This window comes from Ctenopharyngodon idella, chromosome 5, assembly GCF_019924925.1.
Source record: "Ctenopharyngodon idella isolate HZGC_01 chromosome 5, HZGC01, whole genome shotgun sequence".
Taxonomy (NCBI): Eukaryota; Metazoa; Chordata; class Actinopteri; order Cypriniformes; family Xenocyprididae; genus Ctenopharyngodon; species Ctenopharyngodon idella.
Window position 1 is genome coordinate 36,846,521 of NC_067224.1, and position 26,064 is coordinate 36,872,584.

The 26,064-nt window shown below is 38.1% G+C and overlaps 3 protein-coding genes across 3 annotated transcripts; 2 read left to right on the forward strand and 1 right to left on the reverse strand.

Annotated features, from left to right (window-relative positions):
* The first annotated feature begins 280 nt into the window (after positions 1-280).
* On the forward strand, positions 281-11,472 carry zgc:65851 (uncharacterized protein LOC321113 homolog). Its single transcript, XM_051893424.1, has 4 exons — positions 281-1,769; positions 3,797-4,114; positions 4,873-4,997; positions 5,080-11,472. The coding sequence occupies exons 1-4, from the start codon at positions 1,029-1,031 to the stop codon at positions 5,600-5,602; spliced, it is 1,707 nt and encodes a 568-aa protein (XP_051749384.1). The 5' UTR covers positions 281-1,028; the 3' UTR covers positions 5,603-11,472.
* A 7,284-nt stretch (positions 11,473-18,756) lies between these two features.
* LOC127512483 (histone H2A.V) lies at positions 18,757-21,398 on the reverse strand. The gene is made up of 5 exons (XM_051893426.1): positions 21,185-21,398; positions 19,776-19,853; positions 19,481-19,594; positions 19,263-19,392; positions 18,757-19,180 (listed from the first exon to the last, which is right to left on the reverse strand). The coding sequence occupies exons 1-5, from the start codon at positions 21,185-21,187 to the stop codon at positions 19,119-19,121; spliced, it is 387 nt and encodes a 128-aa protein (XP_051749386.1). The 5' UTR covers positions 21,188-21,398; the 3' UTR covers positions 18,757-19,118.
* A 1,395-nt stretch (positions 21,399-22,793) lies between these two features.
* purba (purine-rich element binding protein Ba) lies at positions 22,794-25,485 on the forward strand. Its single transcript, XM_051893425.1, has one exon. The coding sequence runs from the start codon at positions 22,809-22,811 to the stop codon at positions 23,754-23,756; it is 948 nt and encodes a 315-aa protein (XP_051749385.1). The 5' UTR covers positions 22,794-22,808; the 3' UTR covers positions 23,757-25,485.
* The last annotated feature ends 579 nt before the right edge of the window (positions 25,486-26,064 follow it).

Consider the following 26,064-nt stretch of genomic DNA (forward strand, 5'->3'; position numbering starts at 1 on the left):
GGAGGGTCATCGGGGTAAGACCTCTTGTGTCTCATTCAGTATTCAGACACTGCAGAGGCACAGCCTGACACCCGCAGTACAACACACACTGAGGTAGACACTCCCTCTCACTGCAACATGCTTCAATCCCATGCAGACATGCAGCACCTCTGCTTACACACATGATTCCATAAGGTATACAGTAACAGGAATTTTATTTCTTGTTTTATTTATTTATTTTGCATTGCCATATTAGGAATTGGTGCTTAATTTCTGTTTCCAAAAATTATTTGCAATGGTCTTAAAATTGACTTTATTTTCTTTTTTCTAATAAACACATGAATGATAAGGTAATATGCATGCAATACACTCACAAAATCAGTTTGAATGCACCACATTTGTGCTTAATGTTGCCACAGTACTTTTGTACTGAAATTAACAAAGAATATTATAAAGATCCTTATTATGACAAATAGTAAAGTAACAATTTCGGCTTCACTGCAAAAGAAACTCTAGGCAATATTTCGGTTCCTCTGAACCTTCTGGAAATCCAGAAATTAGTGCCCTTAAATTTTCCTATTGTGGAACTTCAATATATATTTCAAGTGCTTTTAAAACCTTCCTTTATGAACCAATGACTGCCTTCAAAGTTATAGCAGGAACTTTCAGGCTCAGTTTTGGCTTTTGAAAAGGTGCTCAACGATTCTCCAAAGGTCATCATCAAATGTAGCTTTTCATTTTTACATCTTTTGACCTTTATTTATCCTCAGTTCTCTGCATGATGACAATCTCCATCGCATGGAAAAGGATGAGTGGCCACAAATGCAAAGGCAGTGAATGAATGAGCTCTCTCCTGGGACACTGTCTTTTTGCTCAGGGTTGCAGGTTTCCCCCTCCACCACCGCCCCTGCGTCAGATGATGCTCGCGCTCTGTGCCTATAAAAGATGCCGGTGTGACATCCAGACTGGCACTCTCTCTCTCTCTTTCTCTGTCTACCCGCATCCACTCACTTCACTCACTCGGTCTGTGTGATCTTGAGCATTCCAGTATGAGTTATTCCGGCGACATGTACTCGAGCAGCTCATACAGGAAGATTTTTGGTGATGCGCCACGGCGCGTCCCCGTGGGCAGCAGCCCGTCCCGGGTGACGGTGAGCTACCGCTCCGTACCCCAGCAGCAGCACCACCGCACCTACGGCTCTCCATCCCCCATGATCACATCCTCAAGTTACCGGACCAAACTCGGATCCAGCCGCGGCTTCCAGCCGGACACCGTGGATCTGACGCAGACCACCGCCATCACCAACGAGCTGAAGATCATCCGCACCAACGAGAAGGAGCAGCTGCAGGGCCTGAACGACCGCTTCGTGACGTTCATCGAGAAGGTGCACAACCTCGAGCAGCACAACAAAGTTCTGGAAGCGGAGGTCGCGCTGCTGCGCCAGCGCCACAACGAGCCGTCGCGCCTGCACGACCTCTACGAGCAGGAGGTCCGCGAGCTGCGCGCTCGCGTCGAGGAGCTGACGCACGAGAAGAGCCAGATGCACCTGGACTGCGTGCAGATGAACGATGCGCTGGAGCGCGTCAAGGAGAAGCTGGATGAGGAGACCCGGCAGCGGGAGGAGGCCGAGAACAGCCTGAAGGGATACCGCAAGGACGTGGATGACGCCACCCTGTCCCGCCTGGAGCTGGAGAAGAAAGTCGAGTCCCTGCTGGATGAGATCGCGTTCCTCAGGAAAGTGCACGAGGAGGAACTGCAGGAGTTACAGGCGTCACTTCAGGCCACCCAGGTATGAAAAAGTTATGAATTATAAATCTGTTGTCTGGTTTTGGAGGGGTATGGTCAGGCTGGGATGCCAAACCTGTACTATCAGGCTGGAAGATCATCTTTAAACAGCTAAAACTAGCTTGGCCATGCTGGAGACCAGCCTGGGATGTTATTTTTTGGTGGCAAATGAGCAGTGTTAGCTGCTTCTTAGATTTACATTGCAAATACAATAGTTGCAAAGGCATATATCATATTTTTTGATCCCAGTAAGATAAAACTAATCAGTTATGCCAAATATTGCATATGCTTTAGATGGTATTGAAATCATTACACTAAAATATTTTGTGAAATATACATAAATGCGCTAGTGTAAGATTTACAGTTTATGATCTTATTTGATAAGATACAATTATGAAAGGCATACTTTGTTCTCAGAAATGTTTTGATGTTCATTATTATCTCATATCATGTCATAGTTTTGCAGTGTCATTCATGACAGTGTGATTGATGCGGTGGCATAATGATGCAGATCTATTCATCAACTTCCAGGAAAATAAAACTAACAAGTTGCGGTTAACCCAAATATTCAATATGTTTTTGGTTTGAAAATTGCTACATTATATAGCCTATACCGTAAAATGTTTTGTCAAGAACACAAACATGAATTATATTTGACTTGCATATACAACCAATTTAACATGAGTGAATTAACCTGACTACATAGCTTTTCCATCAATTAAAGGTCTTATCATGTAGAAAAACTTTAGAAGCAACTAGCAACTACATTTGAGAAGATCAGATTAAGCAGATAAAGCCTAGAAGTACTATGTATTGATTAATGCTTTGAAACACTGTGTTTATTAATAACTCATAGTGTGGGCATGCGTATCATGACTGTGCAGTGTCATTGAGGGCGGTGTGCGTCTGGGAGAATTTACAGCACTGCAGCTCTCAGACACTCGAGTCTGACGCTGCACTGCACCAGGACCTCAGTCAAAATGTGCATTTATAATGCCAGTCCCTTCTCTCATGCAACTTTACCATCTAGAAACATAATATTTAATCAGCCAAAGACAAGGAGGATCCCTGTAGAGGGAGAAATGTATTGAAAGTTAAAAGAAGATTATTGATGATGGGATGTTTAAACTTCCTTACCTCCTGGCAACAAGGAGATGATGCAGTAGCGCAGGATTTTAGGTGTGGCTGCAGAGTGCAGCGGGACCCCTCCGGCGCAGCGTCCTTGAGAGGGACTGCATCACTTTAGACTAGCTTAGAGTATTTCTACACTACAGAATATTACATTTTCATTTCATACAGTTTCATTCAAAATGGTGTTGGATAAAAGTGATAAACTGAAAACCCTGAGTATAAGCAATTACACTACTGTTAGTGTGAATGTAACTGATGTAAGCTGATGCTCTTCATGCATGGATTGCTGTTCTCTGTGTGTTGATGATGTGGTGGATGAATTGCATCTCCATGAAAGCGTTCAGGCAGCGTCATCTTTCTTTGAGCATTAAAACCCCTGAGTCTGTGCTCCATCCCGCAGCCTCAAGGGCCCAAAACTTCATTACCACAAATTACACTCAAAGACTGATTAAACATGCCATGGCCAACATTAGCACTGCATATATCAGATATATTGAATTTTCAATAACTTACTACCCGATGGACAGTGGTTTGTTGATTACGTTCACTGGAAAACTGTTTATTTATCAGTATAGGAAGCAACTTGCTATATATGTACAGAATTTCTCATATTTGTGCCAACAAATATATGCCAAATTATCTATCTATCTATCTATACTCTCCTTCAGAAATCTTTCTAATATGTTGATTTGCTGCTCAAGAAACATTTATTAATATTATCAATTTTAAATACACTTGTACTGTTTAATGTGGAAACCTGACTTTTTTTCAAGATTCTTTGATGAATATAAAGTTCAAATAACAGCGTTTATTTAAAATAGAAATCTTTTTCAATATTAGATTTATATTTGTATAATAAACTTATTAACAATTAGTTTGTCGACTGTTTTCCATGCTCAGGTGTCTGTTGAGATGGACGTCAGTAAGCCTGACCTTGCTGTGGCCCTGAAGGACATTCGTGCCCAGTACGAGTCTCTCTCTTCCCGCAACCAGCAGCAGGCAGAGGAATGGTACCGCTCCAAGTTCGTCTCCGTGACGGAGGCGGCGGCGCGTAACAACGATGCTCTGAAGCAGACCAAGGATGAGCTGTCCGAGTACCGCCGACAGCTGCAGGCCCGCACCCTGGAGATCGAGTCCCTGAAAGCCCATAACGAGTCTTTGGAGAGACAGCTGGCTGAGATGGAGGACCGCAACAACAATGAGATCGGCGAGCTGCAGGTGAGTGCATTTCAGTGAATGCTTTTTACACAGTAGAGGCCACAAATCTGAGGGCACTAGTACAACTGCTTCTATTTGCATTGCATTTTAATTTAATTTTTTTAAAATCTGTTATGAACATCAGACTTTGACTGAGTTTACATTTAAATTTACTCATTTAACAGACACTTTTATCCAAAGTAGCATACAAATTCAATTTGTAAAGAAAAAGCTGAATCACTCACGCTGACATGAACAAAACCAGATGATCATGTGATCCAGCATGGTTTTGAATGATCCAAAGAGCTTCCAAAGAACAATTGTCTGTGCAAAGGAAGGAGTCATATGATAAATGTCACAAATACGAAGTTCTGTCATGAAACTCTAGATGGCACAGGCTGATAGGTCCTTAACTCGATCTGCTTTCAAACACATCATTCTCTATAGGGCACAGCTGGTTCCTGCTGTATCAGTAGCCAATGAGCTCGCTGCTCAACCTTCAAATGTTCTCTGAACATTCTGAAACAAGCAGCAACATTTTTTTTAAAAAAGTTCCATGAGCGATGTATAAATAACATTTTGAGAACATTATTAAAGACCAGATACTGTGACTTTAAATGAACATTCCATTAACTTTACTGGAAGAAGGTTTGTTCATAACTTTGAGAGAACCTTGCCAGAATGTTAGCCAAAGTTCTGAGATCGTTCCCTGTTAGCTGGGTAAGATTTCCTGTCAGAGAAGTTTTTGAAGACATAAATGTCTTGTTTTGTGGTGACAGGACACGATTCAGCAACTGGAATCTGCTCTTCGGAGCACAAAAGGTGAGATGTCCCGCCACCTGCGCGAATACCAGGACCTGCTGAATGTCAAGATGGCACTGGACATTGAGATCGCAGCCTACAGGTCAGACTCAGAGCTATTTTCATTTGATGTCATTAGTTGATGCATTTATTAATTCTTATCCATATATGGACATTCCCAACAGGAAGCTGCTGGAAGGTGAGGAATGCCGTCTGAGCTCTGTGAGCGGAGCCATGATGCAGTCCGCCTACTCTTATCCATCAAGCCGCACTTATGCCCTAAGCTCCTACAGGAGGAGTGTAGCCAAACCTGAGACAGAGGAAGAGGAAGAGCAAGAAGAGGAGGTGGAGGAGGAAGAGAAAGAGGAGGAGAAGGAAGAAGTAGAAGAGGAGGAGGGAGGAGAGGAAGGAGAGGAGGCCGAGGAAGGAGAAGAACAGGAAGAAGGAGGCGATGAGCAGGAGGAGGAAGAGGAGGAGGTAGAACAAGAGGATAAGAAGGAAAAGGAAAAGGAGGATGAGAAGAAAGAAAAGGAAGAAAAGAAGAGTCCAAAGGAGCTGAAGGAGAGCGAGAAGGAGAAAGAGAAAGAAAAGGAGAAAGAGAAGGAGAAGAAGAGCGATAGCAAGGCAGATAGCAATAAGGCAGATAGCAAGAGTGAAAAGGGGGACAATAACAAAGACGAAAAGGCCGCTGAGGTCAAGGGCAAGTAAAGCTGCGTACCATCACCGCTTCCGCCACATCCGTCTGGACCCCTCCATGTCCTCTTTACCTCTCTGTCACTCTGCCACACACAACACCACCAAACAAACCTCATCTTCTCATCTTCACTTTCATTTCATTAGGTATGGCTGATTTCATCTGCTGATGTATCAGGATCTCTGCGGGAAAGCATCGAGTCGGTAATGAAAGCACTAAAACGGATGTTTTCTGTATAGCACTCAAGAGATTAAACAGGGTCTATGCAGAAAGTATATGGAGTAGTTCACCCAAAAATGACAATTTTCTTATCATTTACTTTCTTTCAGTAGGAGATATTAGGCAAAATGTCTGAGTTTCTGTTTTTCATACATTGGAAGTGGATGCTGAGTAAACTTCCAACCTCCAAAAGGACAAAAAATATTGTCTACCGTTATTTTGCCAAGTAGGACATGTTCATGGATCAACATATTTTGTTGGTCCTGGAACAACATTCCAGTCCTAAAATTTAGTCTTAACCCTATCCTTACCTCTAAACCTAACCCTACCCATAAGTTATCCCTAAAATCAGAGGGAAATGATAAGTGAATGACACTAATGTAGAAACACCTAACCTTAGTTGTAAGCCTAAACTTGACATAAACTGTACAACCTGTCCCTCAAATCTGATTGGTTGATTGGAATGTTGTTCCAGGATCAACAAAGATGTTGATCCAGGAACATGTTGTACATGGTGAAATCACGTTCACAGCGATTCTGTATTCCAAGTCTTCAATAGTCACATGATTTATGTGACAAATCCTGAAATTCAAATTATTACTCTGAAATCGTGAGGTCGTGTCAGGATAGGTCATGTAATGACATAGCAGAACAGTGCGCCATTTTGTTTTAACACAAGTGCAAATGAGATTTGTGACCTCATATGGACCACCTTTAGGCACCGTTCACACAGCATGTTTTTGCATTCCACTTTGCTGATTTTCTATAATTTTTCGATGTAAACATGCACTAGATAGACGTGTTGGACCATTGCGTTCGCATCTTGCATCTTATGCAGCGTTTCATGCATGAAGCAGTGCCCTAAATATGTTAAAAGAAGTTTCAATTTGACAAAACACCTCTCTAGATCTTGCTTTTTATTTATTCCCACTACCCTTCATCTAGCGTTTTTACGTGTACCTTTTTGGCAGTAAAAATCACCATCCACTTCCGTATGGAAAAGAGAAACTGTTAGTCTTAGCTACAACAACATTTAGTCTAAGCCAGGGGTGTCCAAACTCGGTCCTGGAGAGTTTTGCTCCAACTTGCCTCAACACACCTGCCTGAAAGTTTCTAGTATGCATAGTAAGACCTTGATTAGCTGGTTCAGGTGTGTTTAATTGGGGTTGGAGCTAAACTCTGCAGGACAGTGTCCTTAAATAGGATTTTTTTTGTTGTTGTGTGCATCTTCAACCAAATTGTGCTCCATACTCCAATCCAGTAGGTGGCGGAAAATGCACCTTATAGTTGGTTTGCCAACCGCCATTTAAACAACAGAAGAAGAAGACAGTGGTCTAAGACACCCCTGGTCTAAGCTATTCTTTGTGTCGCAATAAAGACAATAATACGGGGTCAGAACGACATAAGGAAGATTAACGATGACAAAATATTCATTTTCGTGTCAAGATGGCAACGTAAGTGAAGATCAGACAGCAAAGACCCCATTCACACCTGGTGTTCACGTGCCATTAGTAGTGCAGGACAGCACAAAGGAAGGTGATGCCATGCAAGGCAAAATTAACTGGTTCCAACCTCTCGGTGCTATTTGATTTTAAAAATAAGTGAGTTTGGACTTTGGAAGAGGTAATTATTCACAGAGCAACAGCATATCCATTATATAGAGCGTCACTTGAGTCCTGAATGTATGTCATGAGCCAAGCACAGGGCCAGTCCACATCTATTTTTCCAGCGATATTAGGGCATCTATACCCACATGAATGAAATTGTCCAAGCTCATTTCATTAAGTTCACTCATAGGGGAAAGAATGTTTCATTCGCATTTTCATTCAAAGCATGCATCATTTTTGAACTTTAATATATGCATCTGTCCACCCATTCACGGTTTCCTTAATTGCAATGGTCACAGCACGGCAAACGTGGCGGCATGGAGTTCAACGAGGTTGGTGAGATTAAAGATTAAACATTTATGGATTTCTTGGGGAGGGTTTCAACGTTTAGATTTTGGAGAGAAGAGTACACTGTGCATCTGTAGTGTGGGAAAATCCTTCTGCAATTTAGATTCTGACGCTTTAGAGACGATTGCTGCTAAATATCCCTCTATTCCTTCCTGTGTTCAAAAATGACCTCCTCTTGATTGATTCATTCGTGATGGAGCAGATCTCACTGTTTCTGAAGTTAATCTTCCTCTCTCTTATTCTCTCTTTCTAATCTGTGGCATGGCTTCCTTCTGAAACTAGACGAGGTTCCTGTCTTTAGCCTTTTCCTTTAGTGTTTCTGCTCACAAATGTGTGAATTTCATGAGAACTTGTCTGGGTCGCCCGTGAAATCAAAAGAAAAAAGTGTTTTGCATGATGAAAATGAAGACTACTTTGAGGACCATTAAGATTCACTGCGCCTGCTCCCAATGTCCAGCTAACAGGGAACGTTCTCAGAACTTTGGCTAATGTTCTGGCAAGGTTCTCTCAAAGTTATGAAAAAACTTTAAGTAAAGTTAGTGGAACATTCATTCGGAGTTATCAGGTCTTTAATAATGTTCTCAAAATGTTAGCACAAAAATGTTATCTATACATTGTTCATTAACAGTTTAGCTGGACAGTCATCTAATGTTTTTGAAATGTTTCAGAACATTCAGAGAACATTCAAAAGTAACGTTCCCATAATGTTTGCAAAATTGAATGTTACTTTAACGTTCGCATAACCAAAAAAAAAGAAAAAAGTTTTTAAAACATTTTAAAAACGGGATGTTTTGAATGTTAGGAGAACTTTAAGAAATTACATTTTCATAACCTAACGTTAGCAAAATGTTCTTACAACATATATTTGTTAGCTCTCATTACCATAATGCATCTGGACATTTTCCTTTTTTTATTTCTCATTACTTTTCTTATTATTCTCATTATTTTTACTGTATTATAGTAAAATTACTACTGTATTACAGTAAAAATGCTGTAATACAATGATTTTAATTCAATTAATTAATGGACCCTTTTCAAATTTCCAGGGTTCTCAGAAGTGGAAGTCATCATAGTTAGGTAAACTTCTATAGCGGTGAATGGCAGATGACAGCAAATATAATTTTTGTATTTCCATTTTCATTTTTTTAAAAGTGAAAATATGAAAAACTTTACTAGATTTGCGATTTAGTCAGTGAAAAGGGTCCATAAGCATAGGTAAATTATTGGCAGCACAACAAATTCTACCATGATGTATAAATATTTTACCATTTATATACAGATTTTTTTTTTATCACTTTATAGTAGTGTAAATTGGGAGGGATTTAATTGTCATGAAAATGCAAAAAAATCTTAATCGTCCTTTATTTTCTTTGTGCAAAATATTTTCTTTTTCTTTCTTTTGGTTTTGGGGTTAAATACGACTTGGACATGTTCTTGACACAATGGAAGACAGAAAGCATTAGCCTGTGTACATGAATTTGTTTTGTTTGTGTATATTTGTTGTGTTTTTTTCCTGTGTGTGAGTGTGTAAAAGAGCTTTCAGGCTTCAGGAAGCAGTGTAAACACTCATGTTTTCTGCGGCACTGCAGCTGGTCGTGACAGGTCCGGCTCTCTTCTCACCCTGCAGTTGACAGGCTGGCCATAGAGAGGGCAGAGGGGTCACAGACAGTTACACCTACAGCCATAGAGAAGGGCTATTAACTGCCACATTATTACTCCAGAAAACAGCCACTACAAGAGCCCATTCAGACAGCTATATGAACCATCGCCAATGACCCTTCACAATGCAGGCCTGCTTGATTGAATGTTTAAAGGACGCACATTCTGTGATATTATGATCAATTTAGATTTATTTACAGCTGTGCGAAAGTATCGAGATTGTTTCTAAAATGCGATCTGATCTTCATCTGTCACAATAAATATTCTTATGAAGCAAACAGCACTCAATACCTGACTAAATCTTTATTTAACAAATGGTTAAAAATATCAACATCATGGATGGAAAAATACCTAATGAATCCAGTATTTTGGCACATTTGGATCAAAAATCTTCTGATTAATGCATCTTAAATGGGTGTTTCGGATCACATCACACCATCTCAGTTGGTCTGACTTCACCATTATGTCTACTTGCATAAACCTTTGTGCAAATAAAGAGTTAAATGTCTGCCCACTAGCAAACTTGGGTATTTGAATCAATGTGAACAAATCTCTTGATTTTGGGAAGGCAGTACAAATCAACCCACACCTGACTGGAGATGCACCCTCATTATCCTTGATTTTAACTTTTTCCATCAATGGTCTTGATTTTTTTTTTTTTTTTTAACACTTTAAACATCAATAAATATATGGCAATTGAAAATGTTACATGTGTTGTTTGTTAAATAAGACTTGCCCGATGAGACTGGATCACATAAAAAAAAAAAAAAAAACATTCCAAAGAGTTCTCAAATGTTTTCTCTTGTATAAATTAATTCATTGGCTTCACTCTAAGAAAAGTCCATAAAAATAGAGTCCAATACTATGTTAAAGGTAGGGTAGGCAATTTCGGAGAAGCTAGCAATAACAAGCTAGCTTTGAAAGCATGAGATCCCACCCTCCCTTCGGAGCACTTTCCAAAGCCACGCCTCCTCCAAAACACATGAACGCACACAACAGTGTCTGCAAAGCGTCATAAGAGACAGTGTTAAATTACCTCACGTCTCAAAGCACATAACATTACAATAATAATCAATGTAAACAACATACAGAGCTCTTACTTGTGCCACCTGACTGCTGCAGATTCATTTCAGCGTTGATAGTGTTGACACAGAAACACATAAATCTACATGAACAGCTCCAGGTAGAACGTCAAGGGTTGGCATATCGTAATTACAGTTATGACATGGCGTGAACACAATGTTGTTTTGGTTCAGGAGGAACAGGCAGCTGCTGTTTGTTTTTGTGGTTGCACGTAGATATGGAAATATATGTTTACAGGCAGGTAGGACATCGTATCATTGCATTCGGACCGATGATACATGTACGTTTTAATATTTAGACCACTTCTATTATTGATTGCTATCAGGATGTGAAGAGAGTTTGAACCAGAATAACAAAGTGTTTATGAAAAAAATTGCCTACCCTACCTTTAATATAAAGGACTTTCTGTATTGATTTTCCACAAGTATTTTAACCAAATTTTGAATTACTCATAACATTGTATTGTTTTAGAGTTACAGGAAATGTCCGGCACTTAATGGATAATGTCCTGGTAAATTACTGGTATTTTTTTCTTACAGTGTGGAGAAAGTGTGGTGACAGTGATGTTAAAGTGAGTTTACTATTCGGACTCAATTTTGCAGCAACCTTTAGGACTTATTATAATCCAAAAGTGTAGAAGAGGAGGGAAGAGCCAAGAGCAAGATTTCCAATAAATGTAGCAATTATTCATGAAATGAATAAATCAAGAGGAGTTTCAATTTGCATGGCTTGATTCACTTGGAGCTTGACAATATGAGGGGGTGGGATAGATTTGCTTGATGTGTGTAAAAATGTACGTAAATGCCTTAATCATGAATCTAAACTGCTTAAAAGAGTCCTCACGTTTTCTGCATCTCGACACTGTTTTAGAAATGGTTCAGGAGTGCTGACACTTTAACTGTATGGCTGCTAACTGATACAGTGATGTTCCCCTAAAGCCAAATAAAGCCATTTATCAACCAAACGTACCATATGCGATCTCTTTGTCTCTGTGTTATATCAAGCAAACACACCCACTCACCAGTCAAACAGCTGTTTTACTTAAAGATTTGATTTACTGCTACATGAACATACTCTTAAAACTAGTTTCCAAAAGCATTATTTTCACAGCAATGCCATAGAAGAACCATTTTGGGTTCTACAAAGAACCTTTCAGTGAACCGTTCTTAAAAGAACAATTTTTTTCTTAGTGTGAAGAACATTTGAATAATCAAAATAACTTTTTCCCACTATAAAGAACATTTTGTGAAATGGAAAGGTTCCATGGATGTTAAAAGGTTCTTCATGGAATTATCAATGCCAATAAAGAACTTATTTTTAAAAATCATTCAGTGCCATGGTTTATACTATTTTATTACACGGCTCTGTGGAATACTTCATTCTGATTGGTCAATGGCGCCATTCAGCGGTATGTTATTCCCTGATAACAACCACTGAAAACAGATAACACAGGCTCGTTCGAGTATCTGAAGTCAGCAGCGCTATATGCTTGCTAGGAACGTTTTGTCCTCGTGGAAGTTTTACCTTTGTTGAGCTAATAAAATATTAAAAAGCAGTCAGATCAATATTTTGTGTACCGTTATTTAATAATGTCATTCGGTATCGCGGACTCGCTCTCTCGTTTCATACAAAAGCAGCTGCTGCCATTTTCTGACTATTGTTTTGTTCACTGTAATGGGTTAAGATAACAAACAGGTACGATTTTAAATTAAGTTTAATCTCATATCTATATCTCTTATCCCCATAATTATTTATGTGGCGAAATGCCGTGTAATATGTGGTATGACTGTACCGTATGTTAAATGTCTAGGTGTGTGGCGCGCCTTAAATGTTTCCATCTAGTTTAAACTTGCCGCGCTAACAACTGCTCTCTCCGCGGAAGCGGACTCAGATCAATATTTCGTGTCTAATTATTTACTTATGTGGCAAGAAGTAGCCGTGTAATAAGCGGGATAATGTACATCCAGCCGGTTGTACGCTTCGCGTCGGGGTCCTGATCGTTTATTCTGAGATAACAACCGGCTGGATTCCTACATTATCCCACAAAACATGCCATTTAGTAAAAACATAATTAGAGTTTCAAGGAGGGCAGTTACCATGTCTCAAAAAGGCTTCAGTCTGACCGAAATGCATAGTTTTATTACTACATGTCCTCTGAGGGAGACTAGACAGAGCGCATAAATTATGCATCTAGCAAATAACAATTGTGCTGACGGCACATCTCCTGTTCTTGGCTAGACGAATCCAGAACAACTCCAAAATGTAATGCTCTCAGCTCTTTGGGAATCAATCACATCTAAATCTGAGCCAGTGGGTGATTCTCATCCTTTGTTTACTCCTATATGAGATATTCCTCTCATTTACATCTGAAAGAGCTTCGAATGAATGACCTTGAAACTTGAGTGTACTGCTGCTGGGTGTAGTTTTTCTATAATGCGTACTTAACATATTGATATATACAGTATATGTGTACACACACACAGCATACACAGCATACACTAAATGTTTGGGGTCAGTAAGATATATATATTTTTTTTTTTTTGCTTTACATTAATCAAAAGTGACAGTAAAGACTTTTATAATGTTACAGATTTCTGTTTCAAATAAATGCTGTTCTTTTGAACTTTCTATTCATCAAAGAATCCTGAAAAATGTATCATGATTTTCATAAAAAGTTTCATAAAAATCTTAAGCAGCACAATGATTTCAACATTAATAATAATAAGAAATGTTTCTTGAGCGCCAAATCAGCATATTAGAATGATTTCTGAAGGATCATGTGACACTGAAGACTGGAGTAATTATACTGAAAATTCAGCTTTGCATCACAGGAATAAATTATATTTTATTTGTTATTTTGAATTGTAATATTATTAGTTTTTTTCTCTATGTTTGATCAAATAAATGCAGCCTGGTGAGAAAAAAATAAGACTTCTTTTCAAAACATTAAAAAATCTTACTGACCCTAAACATTTTAAATGGAAAAGTAAATAAGGGATGTTATACAGATGATAATTATTTTGTGATAATGATAGACAGACTGCACATTATCTGTCTTACTATATGGAAAAAATGGAAATATTGATTTGCTTAAATGATTACTTAATGCAATAAAAAACTAAAACCAATTTTAGAAATCGTTTGCCTGGCATAACTCATAAATACAGTTTAGTGGTCATTATACAAACATATTTTTACCACAGAATGATGCATTTTGCAATTTCGCAGACTCATGTAAAGTACTCTGATAAGCATATCCATTTCCTGCTAAAAAAAAAAGAGTCCTGAAATATTTCATCAGATAAATTATTAAAAGGCAGCAGTTTCTTCTCAGCAATGATTAAGCGCCAGAAATAATCTCAAAAATATGAACAGAGAACATTAATGGTTATGATTACACTGTCAGCTGTAGAGCAGAATAATGATGTAGAGATATTTATCCATGGCTAATGTAATGCCAGCACAAACCAACACCAAGGGAAAACATGAGACCTATGAGAGAATAATTTAAAAATACTATTTTATAGAGGCCTACGTTTTTTAAATTAATACATTTTTTTTTATTTTAGATATTTATATGAATTAATCAGCCACTTATTTGAAATACATCATGCATTAATCAGGGGAAGAGGTTTTAGGTTGGGGGTGCTGTGTGTGAGGGGTCTGTAGTGAGTATACTGTGCTGATTTTTCCTTTTTTCCCTCCCAGCCTCATACTCCCGTCCCATAGCGACACCCCATAAGCACCACCACACTAATGCATAGTATGCATCTGATCTAAGCTACATGTAATTGAGAGCATTCTGAAACAATGCTTATGTGTGTGTTATCAACATGTCAATTTATTATAAGCAACATAGGACTTTAACAGCCAATGACATTTACAGCTGGAGGGACTGGACTGATTTTCTACTATTTAGTGTCAATCACCATCTAACTCAGCCAGTTAAGATGTACAATTAGCCTTAGATATTATATGAATATGGTCCCTGGATCATAGGTTTTATCAGCAATATTCAATGCACATTTAAGAGTGCAAGTTGCAACTATTATTAACAATAATGGAAAGATGAGGCTTATCAGTATGTCACAATATCACCATTGGACTCTGTTTTGCACCATTTCCTGCCAGTCTGTCATCATAGTTATGCATTTTGATTCACAAGCTTGCAATTCGAGTCAATATCAGTTATTTTGGATATACTGTATATCAGGTAGGCTACAGTACATGGCAAATTTTCTCAAAAAAAAAAAAAAAACTAATGCTGTATAATGGGAATCAGTTGGTACTACATTAATATTGAAGGTTAAATGAACCAATTTGTTTACAAACTTAAATTACACCAAAGGAATTTTTTTATAATAATAAAGTTATAATAAGCCTACTAACTTTAAAATTATTTCTACTAATTCGTTTTTTTTTTTTTTGTTTTTTTTTTTTTAAATATAAACTAAATGGTGGCTGTCGACTTTATGGATTTATTCAAACATGCATAGGCTATTGAAGAACATTAAAAATTATAATTAATATGTAATATGGTGCATATATTTAGCTAAATGCTCCTTTCTAGAGTTAATTTTTCTAGCTGACTAACGAGTTTATGGTCATGATGAATATGTTTGTTCTGAGGTAAATGTGACGTTACGTTTGTTTACTAGCTTTTTTATTACCGTCTTTACGCTGTTGAACACTGAGTAAGCGATTAGACGAGACATGATATGGATTTTCGTAAGTTGTTCTGTATCTTTTAACATACCTTTAGGTGTTCATTCATGTTTATTTCGCGTTGTAACTGGTATTAAAGCGGAGGAGAGGATCAGTTCACGCACGCGTAAGGCTGCCGCTTCTCTTGAACTGAGGCTACAGCGAGCTGTCACGAGTCACCACACATCAAAGAGCGCCAAATCCGTATCCTCGCGCTTTTTTAAGCGGATATACGGAAATCCTTGACCTTTTCAAGTGGATATAAGGCATATACCTGCGTATCACGTAGACTACACCACTGGGGGGATCCCCCTAGGGAGAAATCGCGGGGGCCCTACGCAATTGCGTGCTTTGCCTGGTGGGTAAACACGCTACTGCTTTCTATGCGCACTGCAACGTCACAAAATGACGTCACACTCTGCGCATATGTTTTAAAAAACATAATTTAACATATAAATAACACGTTTTAATAGTCCACTTAAAGTGTTTATTACAAATAAATGACTAAATGCTGAAAACGAATAAATGTAAATGAACAAAAAATTGCATTGCATTTACAATCCTGTGAAAACATTAAAGGGTTAGTTCACCCAAAAATGAAAATTGTCATTTATTACTCACCCTCATGCCGTTCCACACCTGTAAGACCTTCGTTAATCTTCGGAACACAAATTAAGATATTTTTGTTGAAATCTGATGGCTCAGTGAGGCCTCCATAGCCAGCAATGACATTTCCTCTCTCAAGATCCATTAATGTACTAAAAACATATTTAAATCAGTTAATGTGAGTACAGTGGTTCAATATTAATATTATAAAGCGATGAGAATATTTTTGGTGAGCCAAAAAAAATAAATAAATAACGACTTATATACTGATGGCCGATTTCAAAACACTGCTTCATGAAGCTTCGGAGCGTTATGAATCAGCGTGTTGAATCAGCGGTTCGGAGCGCCAAAGTCACGTGATTTCAGCAGTTTGGCGGTTTGACACGCGATCCAAATCATGATTCGATACGCTGTCTCATAACGCTCCGAAGCTTCCTGAAGCAGTGTTTTGAAATCAGCATCACTATGTAAGTCGTTATTTTGTTTTTTTGGCCCACCAAAAATATTCTCGTCGCTTTATAATATTAATATTGAACCACTGTACTCACATGAACTGATTTAAATATGTTTTTAGTACATTAATGGATCTTGAGAGAGGAAATGTCATTGCTGGCTATGGAGGCCTCACTGAAGCCATCGGATTTCAACAAAAATATCTTAATTTGTGTTCCAAAGATTAATGAAGGTCTTACGGGTGTGGAACGGCATGAGGGTGAGTAATAAATGACATTATTTTCATTTTTGGGTGAACTAACCCTTTAATACCATACAAAAATATCTCTGTCAGCGCATGGCGACGTTTAGGAGTGCAATGATTCTGGACATAATTAAATGTTTAGATTTACAACAATATTTTGACTAGGCAACTAGTTAAAAAAAAAAAAACTCCAAAGAAGCACTAAAAGCCTGCAGTACTGAATTATATTTGTGGGATTGGCAACTTTTCCATTGATATTATTGTATCTTGTCCTCATCCCCCTCCCTCCATTGCTCTCTCTCTGTCTCTCTGCTATATTTAGGCTTCTGCATTGCAGATGTCCCATAACTCAAAGCCTGCAGTTGTGTGAGATCTTGTTTTAATTCCCAGGTTAAAGCTGTTCAATCTTACACACACGCGGACTGCATAATTGATACAGCATGACGCAGCAGAACAGTAAAACATGCTCGGTACAATCTGCCAAAGCAACAATAATCACCTTGCTGCAGTTGCCTAGGACATCTGAAAGGCTTTTGCATTTAGCGTGAATGTTTTTAGGTCTATGAATCTACAAAGGCTTCCTTTAGACTATTTTGATACCTAAAGGGTTAATGTGTACAAATTAAATTAGTGTTTGTGTAGCCGCCAATTCACTAGAACACGAGTCTGTCCGTAGCCTAAACATACTCAAGGCAAGGTCAAGCAGAAAACACAGGCAGACACCATTCAGAGAATTTACTGTTAAATGCGTCAGTGCATTTCTGAGATAAAATGCTTTAAACAGCTGAGTCCATAATATGGCAGACACTGTCTTTTGAAACTTACCTGCAGCACATATGAATTCTTATTCCGATGATACGCTTGTGAACTACACACGACTGTCATCAACAATGTTTGTCTGGTTGTTTTTTCTTTTTTTCTGAATGCTTATAAGTCGGAAACGGTAATGGGAATTAAACATTTTTGTCATTTTGTATTGAATCACACGACTATACCCTATGTGAATATGTGGTCTTTACCGCCACCTAATGTCCACCCTTTGCAACGACATTTCATTACCCAGATGACTGAAAATTTGTCTGAAAACGAATTAAATGTTCAACATTTTAAATTCATACCTTTTAACCCTGACATGACTAGATAATAGTTACTTGTATGAAGCAGATTTATAGCAGCCGAGACCGCATTCATTCTGTACCTATTAATGTATTCGGTTGCAAATCAGACAGCCTACAGTTGGGTATAGGAACTATTACTGGATGGATGGATGTATATATAATAAAATTAAATGAAAAAATAAAAATTAACTGTTAAATAAATTTTATTAACCAGGGAATAAATAATATGCACTGCTGTGCATCTATTACTATACTGATCACCACCCAAAATTATAATAAGCAACGCTTTACTTTAGTAGACTGATATTTAAAACACACACACACACAAATATATATATAATGCCCTTATAATACCCTTATGAAAGAAAGTGTGCTTAATTGTATGACAAGTGCACTTTGACCATATTTCAAAGACAACAGAATTATGAAATTTCATAAAAAGATGTACTCAAGTCCTGATCAAGTGGGTCAAAAAGCACTCAAGTTCAACTAATTGCATTATATATATATACACACTACCGGTCAAAATTTTGGAACCGGTAATATGTTTTTAAAAGAAGTTTTGTCTGCTCTCCCAGACAAATTGTACACAAATGTTTCTTGAGCAGCATATTAGAATGATTTCTGAAGGATCATGTGACACTGAAGACTGGAGTAATGATGCTGAAAATTCAGCTTTGCATCACAGGAATAAATTACCTTATAAAATATATTCAAACAGAAAACAGTTAATTTAAATTGTAATAATATTTCACAATATTACTGTTTTTACTGTATTTTTAATTAAATAAATGCAGCCTTTGTGAGCAGACAAAACTTCTTTTAAAAACCATTACCGATTCCAAACTTTTGTCCTGTGTGTGTGTGCGTGCATGTGTGTAATTAATTATATATATATATATATATATATATATAAAATCTCTCATGTATTTATGTATACATATACACAGCATGTATGTATACATATACACACGTATACATACACAAAATTTTTGTATTAACCCCGATTAAAACTCATTGGTATCACAAAACACAATTATGGTTTCCCTTTTGGCCCAAAAAAAGTTGAGTAATGTTTAAAAGAGTGTCAAAAGACCATAGCAGACAACGTAAAATAAGAACAAACATTTTGGTTTTGTATAAAATGTTTATCATTTCCATTTTTCAGTATAAAACAGCTCCATAGCTCTGGCCAATTCAACAAACAATTCCACAGTCACAGGAAGATAGATCAGACACTTCCTGTTTGTCTCTCTCTAAAATACCTGACTTTTGGGTTGGGGTGGAGGGTGGGGGGCTTATTTGCCATTCTAGTTTTGGCAATATAACATTAACACAAAACTCTAACAAATCACTTGTGGTTAGCTAGTATAACATTAATATTAACTTAAAAAAGAGAATGGATGAATGGATGAACACAAGCCGATCTGGTCACACATCCCAAATGCAAGTCCTTGAGTCCATGTCAGCATAGCGACCCCAACAGGAACTACGCAGTCTTCTGCTGGCCCTTCTTACCAATCAGAGACTTATGGATGTGTGGAATCACACCTGTGAGAAGACACCAAACACGTAAGTGCTTAACATCTGTTGAGATATCAGTATGTATGCAACAAAATAAACTCCAACTTACCACCACCAGCAATGGTTGCCTTGATGAGAGAGTCCAACTCCTCGTCTCCACGAATGGCTAGCTGTAGATGGCGAGGAGTAATACGCTTCACCTTCAGATCTTTTGAAGCATTTCCTGCCAACTCCAAAACCTACAACAAGAATTAAACACGATTAATAGCTTGCCACACATCAGCACATATTTGATTTGAAACATGCAAGTCAATATCCGAGTCTTACTTCAGCTGTGAGATATTCAAGGATGGCTGCGCTGTACACGGCTGCTGTTGCTCCCACACGACCATGGCTCGTAGTGCGGGTCTTCAAGTGTCTGTGGATACGACCCACTGGGAACTACAAATTTCAGATATGCATTCCTTAGAAAGTAGTATCGGACATCTTTTATTCGACTGTGACCCAACAAATTTCACATCTACATCTATTTATCTGAAGGAAATTTAACAAATGGATCATTTATTTCGTGAACAGAAAACCAGCACCATCAGCAGAGCAAATAATAAAAACAGAAGCTTACCTGAAGTCCAGCCCTTTGTGAGCGAGACACTGCTTTTGCCTTGGCCTTGCCACTGTCTTTACCAGCCTTACCTCCTGCCTACAAAAGAATATACAGACTCAGATCCAATGCATACTAACATATTCAAGCATTTTGGTGCACAAAACAAGAAATTAGCATAATCAATAACAGTAAGAAAACAATTGTGGGGGTTCAGGTCAATCATACTCCTTCAGCATACTAGCTGTGCAAAGAAAAGCATACTGAAAAATAAAATATATAATTTTTTTAAATGTAAAAATATGAATTAAATGAATACAAACCAAATAATATATGCAATATTATTATTAAATTTCATGTGCAAAACGTTACATATTTGACATACAAAATTACTACATATAAATTACATATAATTTCATACATATAAAAATGTGTCATTTTAAAAAAAATATATAGTATATTTCTTTTATATGTAAAAAATTTTTACGTGTAAAAATAAAAGTGTAAGTAATTTAATATTTAATAGTTTATACGTAAAAATTTGATTTTTTTTTTTTTACATGAAAAATTATACAATATTAATTTTATATAAAAACGATATGTAACAAGTTGTAGGCAAATATGTCAACTATTTTAAAAATCATCAAAACGTGTATTTTTAATGCATTACTCATTAAAATTAATTATTACCGGTGTACAACACTAAAAAATAAACAAACGCAGGTTTGGAGAAAATACTCCACATCTCTTGGCAAGTTGCACTGTTTCCCATCCAGAGGGTATGAGTAAAACTCTTCCTTCAAATGAATTAAAGTTTATCTAAAAACTTAAAGCAATGCCATCTGCCACTTCATTAAATGCCAACGAGTCAATTAACAGCCTGTTAAAGCATCTCCCGCTCATATGACTTACACACTAAACTGATAATATAGTTTGTCCGTGTTTCTGACATAAATATGCACATGCAAAAAAAAAAAAAAAAAAAAAAAAAAAAAAAATGCATAGCGCAATTCCTAGGACTTTGTGGTCTCTGAAGAACTACACAAAAAAAGAAGTTCATATAAACTGATCAGCACGAGCTCTCCACTGCCGCTGACGGATAGAGTTTAGCTTAGCTATACTGCTTGGAGAAATTCCACAACAGCTGCGACTTATATCAACAAAACCTTTCAAAAATATAAGATGGTTAGGTTCAAGACGTAAATCATTTACATTGGGACAACATACGTCGTGATTAATTAAATAGAAATTACAAAAAGACTATTAGCACGCGCTACTCTAGCGGGCTAACAGCGCAAAATCCAACCAGCGTTAGCTCGGTGCTAGCAGTAGAATATTTAAAAAGACGACAAATGAGCAATATTACAAACGGATGGACACTTCGAGTTGCAGAAAATAATTATACAGACCAAGACTGAAGAATTTCATACCATTTCAGCGAAGTATTACTTTGAATGGGATCCGAGGAGGTCTGGCTAAAATCTATTTCGCCTCTTGACTCGGAGGAACAATAAACCCCGTTCAGCAGAGAACGCTCGAGGCATACCGAGCGGTGCAATCAGCCAATCAGAATCTCCGTTGTTTGTTCGAATTTCGGGAAGGCCAATGAGATTTCAGCATGTATCTGATTCTACCATCCCCCATCGATGAATGATGTTTGTACGGATAACACGTAGGCGGGACTTAGAACTGCCTGAAATTTTCTCAATTTACAGAAAACATTGAACCTTATTTAGAAGTTGTAAATGATCATCTGATATTACAAAAACTTATGATTTCCTGTGAATAACAAGGCTTAAGACTAAGAGTAAGATAAATTATAAAACCACTTAAAAACAAATAACAATTCTGATCAAAATGTAACTTTTTTCTTTATCTAATTAATCTCGATCATAATTATGTCACATGAGGCGAAATCATATATTAAAACATTTTCTGTTAATAATAATAAATTGTTTAGCGTTTTTAAATATCAATTTGTATAGGCTACCGGTACTAAAATGTCAAAATAAAACTCTGACTTTGATATGCATAAAGAAAGGGAGTTCTATTTTTGATTTAACATTTTTCCTTAATACAGCTTGCTGAATTTATGGATTAATTACACTTAATAGTCAGGGGGTTTGAAACTTTTTGATGTCAAGGACCCACATTATATGACAACACTTTTTTTTTTTCCGAGGCACCCTTCCTTCTAAGAAAATATGAACGTGATTAGTATATTTGTTTGAATAAAAGCATGTATACAGCGTGAAAAAGGCAGAGTGCTAGTAATCATGAAATTATAAAAATAACATAAATAAATAAATGATTGTCTTCATACTGTAATATTAAAATAAAAATGTAAAATAACTGAAAAAAAAATATATATATTTACTTTGCGTTATGTTGGCAGTGTATCTTTTTCAGACTACTATTAATGTGTATAAACCTGAAGGTAAACATTTCCAGTTCTTTTTTCATTCGTATCAATAGTCTCCGAATTAAACGTAATTAATATTATGCCTTTGCCTAATTATTTGTATAAATGACATGCATTTTAAAATCTGTCAACGAGATACATTATAATAAAAATGTATTTTAAACTATTTGTGAAAACTTTATTTAGAAGTTCTTATTTGTTTATTTAAAGGGCTAGAAAATTGTGAATACCGCTGTAGGGGTTGACTGGGGAATGATTCTGTATGTACTGTACGAAAGACCGAGTGTTATCTGCAATAAAGTGCTTGCTTTTTGCTCGTTATCGACACCACTGTACACCAATCGCCCATGGTACTGTCAAAACAATAATGTGGGGCTTACACTTTGACAGGCAGTCGAAGTGAGCCAAAGAAAATGGGGATGCGGTATTTACTCGCACAACGGACAGGTTGCGGTCCAATTGCAGAAGCGAATATATGACTGACATGTCAAACGTCCAATCACAAGATCTTCTTATGACAGTGACGTTCCCAGAGCGATTGGCCATTCACACGACGTTCTCATGCCTCTGAACGGGTCAGAAGGCGGGACCTGACGACATACGGGTGGGAAAAAATAACGCAGCTCTGGGTGATGGTGAAGATGGCGGATGGGGATAGTGGGAGTGAGCGCGGTGGAAGCAGCGGCGGCGGTGGTGGTGGAGGCGGAGGAGGTGGTGGAAGTAGCGGTTTCCAGCCTTTCCAGAGGGATCAAGAGACCCAGGAGCTGGCGTCCAAACGCCTTGACATCCAAAACAAGCGGTTCTATCTGGACGTGAAGCAGAACTCGAAGGGCAGGTTCATCAAGATCGCCGAGGTCGGCGCTGGTGGCTCCAAAAGTCGCTTGACACTTTCTATGTCAGTCGCGGCGGAGTTTCGGGACTACCTGGGGGATTTCATTGAGCACTACGCCCAGCTCGGACCCAGCACCCCGGAGCAGATCGCCCAGTCATCTAGCGGCGAGGACGGAGGGCCTAGACGGGCCTTGAAGAGCGAGTTCCTAGTGAGGGAAAACCGCAAATACTACCTCGATTTGAAGGAGAACCAGCGGGGGAGGTTCCTCCGTATCCGTCAGACCGTCAACCGTGGGCCTGGTGGGTTTGGCGTCGGAGGAGGTGTGCCCGGGGGTGGCATGCAATCCGGGCAAACCATTGCCCTTCCTGCTCAGGGTCTCATCGAGTTCCGCGACGCTCTGGCCAAGCTGATCGACGACTACGGCGGGGATGACGATGAGCTGGTCGGCGGCGGCGGTTGCGCAGGAGGTTACGGGGAGCTTCCCGAGGGCACGTCAATCACGGTGGACTCCAAGCGGTTCTTCTTTGACGTGGGCTCCAACAAGTACGGGGTGTTTCTGCGGGTGAGCGAGGTGAAGCCCAGTTACAGAAACTCTATCACGATACCATTCAAAGCGTGGAGCAAGTTCGGCGGGGCTTTCTGCCGCTACGCTGAGGAGATGAAGGAGATCCAGGAGCGACACCGAGATAAAGTGTACGAGCGGAGAGGAGGAGAGGAGTCGGAGGGCGACGACATAGATGACGACTGACCCGGACGGGTGTTCCGTTGCTGGGGCAACCTCACAGAGCGAGAACCGCGCGCTGGAGTGGAAAGAATTACCGTGCATGAAACGAAGAACATTAATGCTCTATGGCGAATAAAGATGTTTGACTGAGAAACACTGTCATGTATATGTAAGAGAATCCTGTTTAAAGCAGTATAGACGATGTTTGGCTAGATAAATGGATATTTCTGCTGGCTGCTCTATAGGTCTTGTCATTTTGAAAGTTCTCCCTTTTACAAAAGACACCCCCTCACCCAGAGACTGAGTTAACAAAAGAGTCAACCGAGGCGTTTAGTGTTAGTGTATCCAGATATGATAAAAAAAAAAAAATCTCTACTATAGGTGTTTTCGGTGTTGTACCATATGATGGAGAGCAAACCAGCATCATCTGAATGACGTGGTGTGAATCTCATAGTTAGCTCATTCGGGAAGTGTTCTCTGCAAGTGTGTGTGTGTGTGTGTGTGTGTGTATATATAAATATATATATAAGGCTCAGATCAAACAGTGTAAAATTTGGAGACCGTTAAAGAGTTCAACTTGTGGGCACACAATACAGTTCAAGCAACAATGTACAAACAGTTAAAATGGTGCTATAAAACTAAAACCATGCTCCGCCACCCCGCTCTGACTGTTGAGGTTCATGCGGGCTGGCGAGTTTTATTTTGTTTTCCTCCTGTTTCTTTTCAGGGTAGAGCAAATCACTCTGATTGTACTAAATTGGGAAGTGCATTAGTGCGGATGCCACTAAATTTATCATTGATACTGGGTTTGATTTGGCTCTTTTAAAGGGAATGATACTGTAAGCCTGGTAGGCTTTACATCAGGTCATGACAAATTAGAAGTTTTTGAATTGAATATCTGGAGAGCTTTGGTGACAAAACTGGAAAGGAAATCAAATGTAGAACAACACCCATCTGGGTTTAAATAGATTTATTTTTAAAAAAAACAATATACAGATATATATATATATGTATGTATATATATATATATATATATATACACAGAAATATATTTATACATAGACGTATAGAATCAATTATAAATGCTTCCTGAACAGGCTATTTAAACAAATAAAACTCGGATGCAATTATATATAGGGGAATATTTCTTACTGCTTTTCCATACATTTCCTATAGTCCTTATATGGTTGGAAGAGCATTAAAAATGACAAAATTGTATACAAACTAGACTTGACAATGTTCTCCGTTTAGTTTTTATTCCTTTTTTCAACAACCCAAATGACAAAACAACACTCTTCTTTTATTTTTTCTCAAACAGTCTCTTTTTCTGCATATTAAGTTTTTAGGTGTTACATTTCTGAGTCTTACTGCAACTTCTCAGCTTCTCTTCTCCTAGATCTGTCAAAATGTGTGTGCCTGTTTGCGACTTCTCTCTGTTATCATCCTTTTTTTCTTACTACTGTGTGTGGGTGTTATACATTTTTAATTTGATGAGACAAAAAGGAGTGATGTCCCTTTCCTGACCGTTTCGATTTTCAGGCCTTCTTTAACCACATGAATTAGCCATACACACCATCTGGGAGCCATAGTAATTTTTAAGGAACATTTTTTACTAATTTCAATATCCATATAAGTTTTGACCTCATTCTTGTCTGTACTGTGTTATGTGATAAAGGCAGCTGTTCAGTCAAGTGTGTACTGCTGTAATTCTCCACAAACTTCCTTTGAACAATAAAATTATCTTTGCTGAGAACATGAGTGTTTGTGTATTTATGTTTTCCTCTGATTTAATGTTTCATTCTTTCACAATCCTCGAAAGCGGAATTTTGCTAACAAGAAAGTGTTTTTTTTCTGCATCATAAACAACATTTGCAAAAATAAGGTTTGTTTTTAAAGCTGTCCCAGTTTACTTCTGCTATAAATAATCATCCAGGCATCTGCAAACTCCCAAAACAATTATATTTATACTTTACAAAAAGTAAGTCTTTCGTAATGTTTAGTCTGTAACCTAGTATTGCTTATATTCATGCATTTCAGCTGAACTACAGTAGTCTTGCTATTTCACATTATAATTTCTCGTGATGAATGCATTGATGAGAAGGTGCCCTAGAAAGCCAAAATGAACTACATCTGAATTCATGCATACCGAGGTCTGGTTTTAATAGGACTGTTCTTTCACAGAGTCTCTTATCTGTGTGAAACAGAATCTTACAAACTCTCCGTTTGTTCCACTTCACAGATTCAGTTTGGCCTCAAGGACAATGCAAGTGATTTCTGCAGAGAGGTTTTTGCTTAGGATGGTGCAGCTGATGACAACACTGAAACAGCCTTC

Excerpts from the sequence above, each read along its gene's own strand:
- zgc:65851 (XM_051893424.1), top strand. The coding sequence starts at position 1,029 with ATGAGTTATTCCGGCGACATGTACTCGAGCAGCTCATACAGGAAGATT. Across the intron at positions 4,115-4,872 it reads ATGAGATCGGCGAGCTGCAG|GACACGATTCAGCAACTGGA; the intron begins GTGAGTGCATTT and ends TTGTGGTGACAG. Across the intron at positions 4,998-5,079 it reads ATTGAGATCGCAGCCTACAG|GAAGCTGCTGGAAGGTGAGG; the intron begins GTCAGACTCAGA and ends CATTCCCAACAG.
- LOC127512483 (XM_051893426.1), bottom strand. Across the intron at positions 19,393-19,480 it reads TTGAATATCTCACAGCTGAA|GTTTTGGAGTTGGCAGGAAA; the intron begins GTAAGACTCGGA and ends TTCTTGTTGTAG. Across the intron at positions 19,181-19,262 it reads GGCAACCATTGCTGGTGGTG|GTGTGATTCCACACATCCAT; the intron begins GTAAGTTGGAGT and ends GTCTTCTCACAG.
- purba (XM_051893425.1), top strand. The coding sequence starts at position 22,809 with ATGGTGAAGATGGCGGATGGGGATAGTGGGAGTGAGCGCGGTGGAAGC.